The sequence below is a fragment of the Megascapheus bottae genome, chromosome 2 (genome assembly GCF_031878675.1).
Source record: "Megascapheus bottae isolate mThoBot1 chromosome 2, mThoBot2.hap1, whole genome shotgun sequence".
NCBI lineage: Eukaryota > Metazoa > Chordata > Mammalia > Rodentia > Geomyidae > Megascapheus > Megascapheus bottae.
In genome coordinates, this window is record NC_143510.1 from 18195572 (window position 1) to 18198141 (window position 2570).

Here is a 2570-nt window from a genome sequence, read left to right on the forward strand (position 1 = left end):
ATTTGTATATGTACGTGTGCCTGAACACATAAGTTCTCAGTAAAAAAAAAAAATTCCTAACAATATACCTACCTGCTGTCCAACTAATGAATATTTGTCTTGATTAAGGATCAGGAAAGAAAAATCTCAAGTCCTACTCAATTATCTCTTTCTCTTTGGCACAAACATGCTCTTCAATCCTTGTGAGCCTATTCACATATTCTATTTATTATTTATTGAGGGTCATGAGGTACTGGTCCCTTGAGCTCTTTAGCTCAAGGCTACCACCCTACCTCTGGGCCTAGACTATGTCCCTGACCTCTACAGCTCAAGGCTACCGTCCTACCCTTGAGCCAAGCCCCACTTGTTTTATAGAGGTTAACTGAAGATAAGAGTCTCAGGTCCTTTTGTGCCTCAGGTCCTTTTGTGCCGGGGCTGGCTTTGAATCTTGATCCTCAGATATCAGCATCCTGAGTAGCTAGGATTACAGGTGTGAGCCACTGACCTGGCTTCACATGTTCTTTTTGAATTATCCATCACCACCTAAGTCTTCTTTTGACTAAAACCAAGCTCTGAGTGTTGAAGACTCATACACAGTAGGGATGTCCCATAGGCATCTTAAATTCAGATGCTCAAAGTTGAACTCATCAGCTTTCCATTCCAAGCTGGCTCTTCCCTTCCTAACCTTCCATCAGTGAAACTGATCCACTTAGTCATAAAGACCTTCAATCCAGAAATCATGTGTAGATGGTACTTCTCTTTCTGGGTAATGCCTGTTGTTCCTTCCAGGCAATTCACACACCATCACATATGGGAAGCTTTCCCTGAAGTCTTAAGCTGAGCTGAGTACAGTTTCATGACACCCTAAATATATCTCAACTACAGCACTCATTTTTATTTTAGATTATAATAAAATTGTGTCTGATGCTATAGCTCCAAGTCCCTCACAGAAGGACTTACCTTACCACTTATCTCTGTATTTAGTGCCAACATAGCATCTTGGACCTAAAAGAGCTCTCAAATAAGCTTATAGGAACTGAAGCAAAGTTTCAAGCTGGAGTTTGTTTTCTGGCTTTTACTCTGTTGGTTCATGTTTCATATTACCATGAATGTATTTTTTTTCCAAAGCCAAAGCCAAATGGTGTTTTCTACCTGTTTAAAAAAAACTTTTATTGCAGAAAAGTTCTAATCCTTTTCTGTTAAAGAAGTACTCTACAACCTCCCTTTGGTCTTTAAAATACCTGATACAACATGAACACATATTATCCCTATGGGCAATCTTGTCTGTTCCACCTATGAGAACCAATCAATTACTTTATGTTTCCATTGTTCTTTACTTGCACATTTACTGCTGACAGTTACTACAGGAGGTAAGGTTGTTTTTTTTTTTTCTGTATGTTTTGCCCTCACCTTTCAAGACTGTATTAGCTTGAAGATCAAGACTCAACTTTGGGGCTGGCAGTGTAGCCTAGTGGTAGAATGCTCACCTAGCCAGTCCTGGGGCTTGAACTCAAGTCCTGAGCACTGTCCCTGAGCTTCTTTTGCTCAAGGTTTGCACTCTACCACTTCTGGCTTTTTCTGTGTATAGGGTACTGAGGAATCGAACCTAGGGCTTCATGCATGTTAGGCAAACACTCTACTAGTAGGCCATGCTCTTGGTTCACAAGTGCTCACAGGACAGGCATCATACCAGGCACCAGTAACACAGATGTGTTGTGGAAAAAAAAAAATCTCTGCCCACCTGGAACATGGACTTGGCTCATACGATCCCAATTCTGACTCTGAGACGCAGCAGTGCAAAAGTTAGCTCAAGACTTGGACCCAGACTACCTGGGTTTGATCAACCTGTCTCTACCACCACCTAACTACACCTCAGGCAAGTTCCAACTCACCTGTATGAGCCTCTTCTCACCTGTCAGCTAGGATTAGCCACGGTCGACATTCTCAACTGTGACTGCCAGGTGCAATGCACTAGGCTATAGGGCCAAATGCCGAATGTGTGCCATGAAAAGCTGTCATACGCACTAACGCCGGAGGCTGACCCACGTCCACACTCACCGCCTGCTCGTTCCGCATCCCGATGTACCTGATGCCCAGTTCTTGGGCGGCAAGGGCGATCTCTACCACTGGGATGCCCACGACGCCAAACATGTACTTCACATCCTGGAAACCGAAGAACAGGGGGGAACAAACGCCCGGCCCCTCACCAACCGGGCGCAACCTTCCCACGTCCGGGCCGGGGCTCCCTCGGGCCCGGCGCTCCGCCTCGCTCCCCCCCCCCCCGCTCGTTTCCAGGACAACGCCAGGGGCCCCGCCGGCCTCCGTCCCGCCTTCCGCCCCTGAGGGGTCCGGCGTACTTGCGTTAGCAGGGCCCGGGCGATGACTTTAGCCCCGGACACCTTTTCGTTCCTCGGCTCGGCCAGGTTACTCTCCGGCATTTTCAACCTACAACTTCCAGGCACTCCCGAAGGCGACAGCCACGCCGCCAAGGCGCACACCCGCCCACAAGGTCTCCACGCAAAACAAACTCGGGGACAGCGCCGGCGCTGACGGACCGAAGCTCGGCCAACCGCTTTAAAGCTCGCCGAGGA

General features: G+C 47.5%; 1 protein-coding gene across 1 annotated transcript in view; it reads right to left on the bottom strand.

Moving 5' to 3' along the window:
• The window catches only part of Hacl1 (2-hydroxyacyl-CoA lyase 1), a 32784-nt gene extending 30247 nt beyond the window's left edge, over nucleotides 1-2537 (bottom strand). Inside the window, exons 1-2 of the mRNA XM_090321812.1 lie at nucleotides 2337-2537; nucleotides 2038-2142 (exon numbers count right to left, since the gene is read on the bottom strand). Of these exons, the coding sequence (XP_090177938.1) occupies nucleotides 2038-2142; nucleotides 2337-2417 (186 nt within the window). The 5' untranslated portion in view covers nucleotides 2418-2537. The remainder of the gene's footprint in view (nucleotides 1-2037; nucleotides 2143-2336) is intronic.
• Nucleotides 2538-2570: the final 33 nt, after the last annotated feature.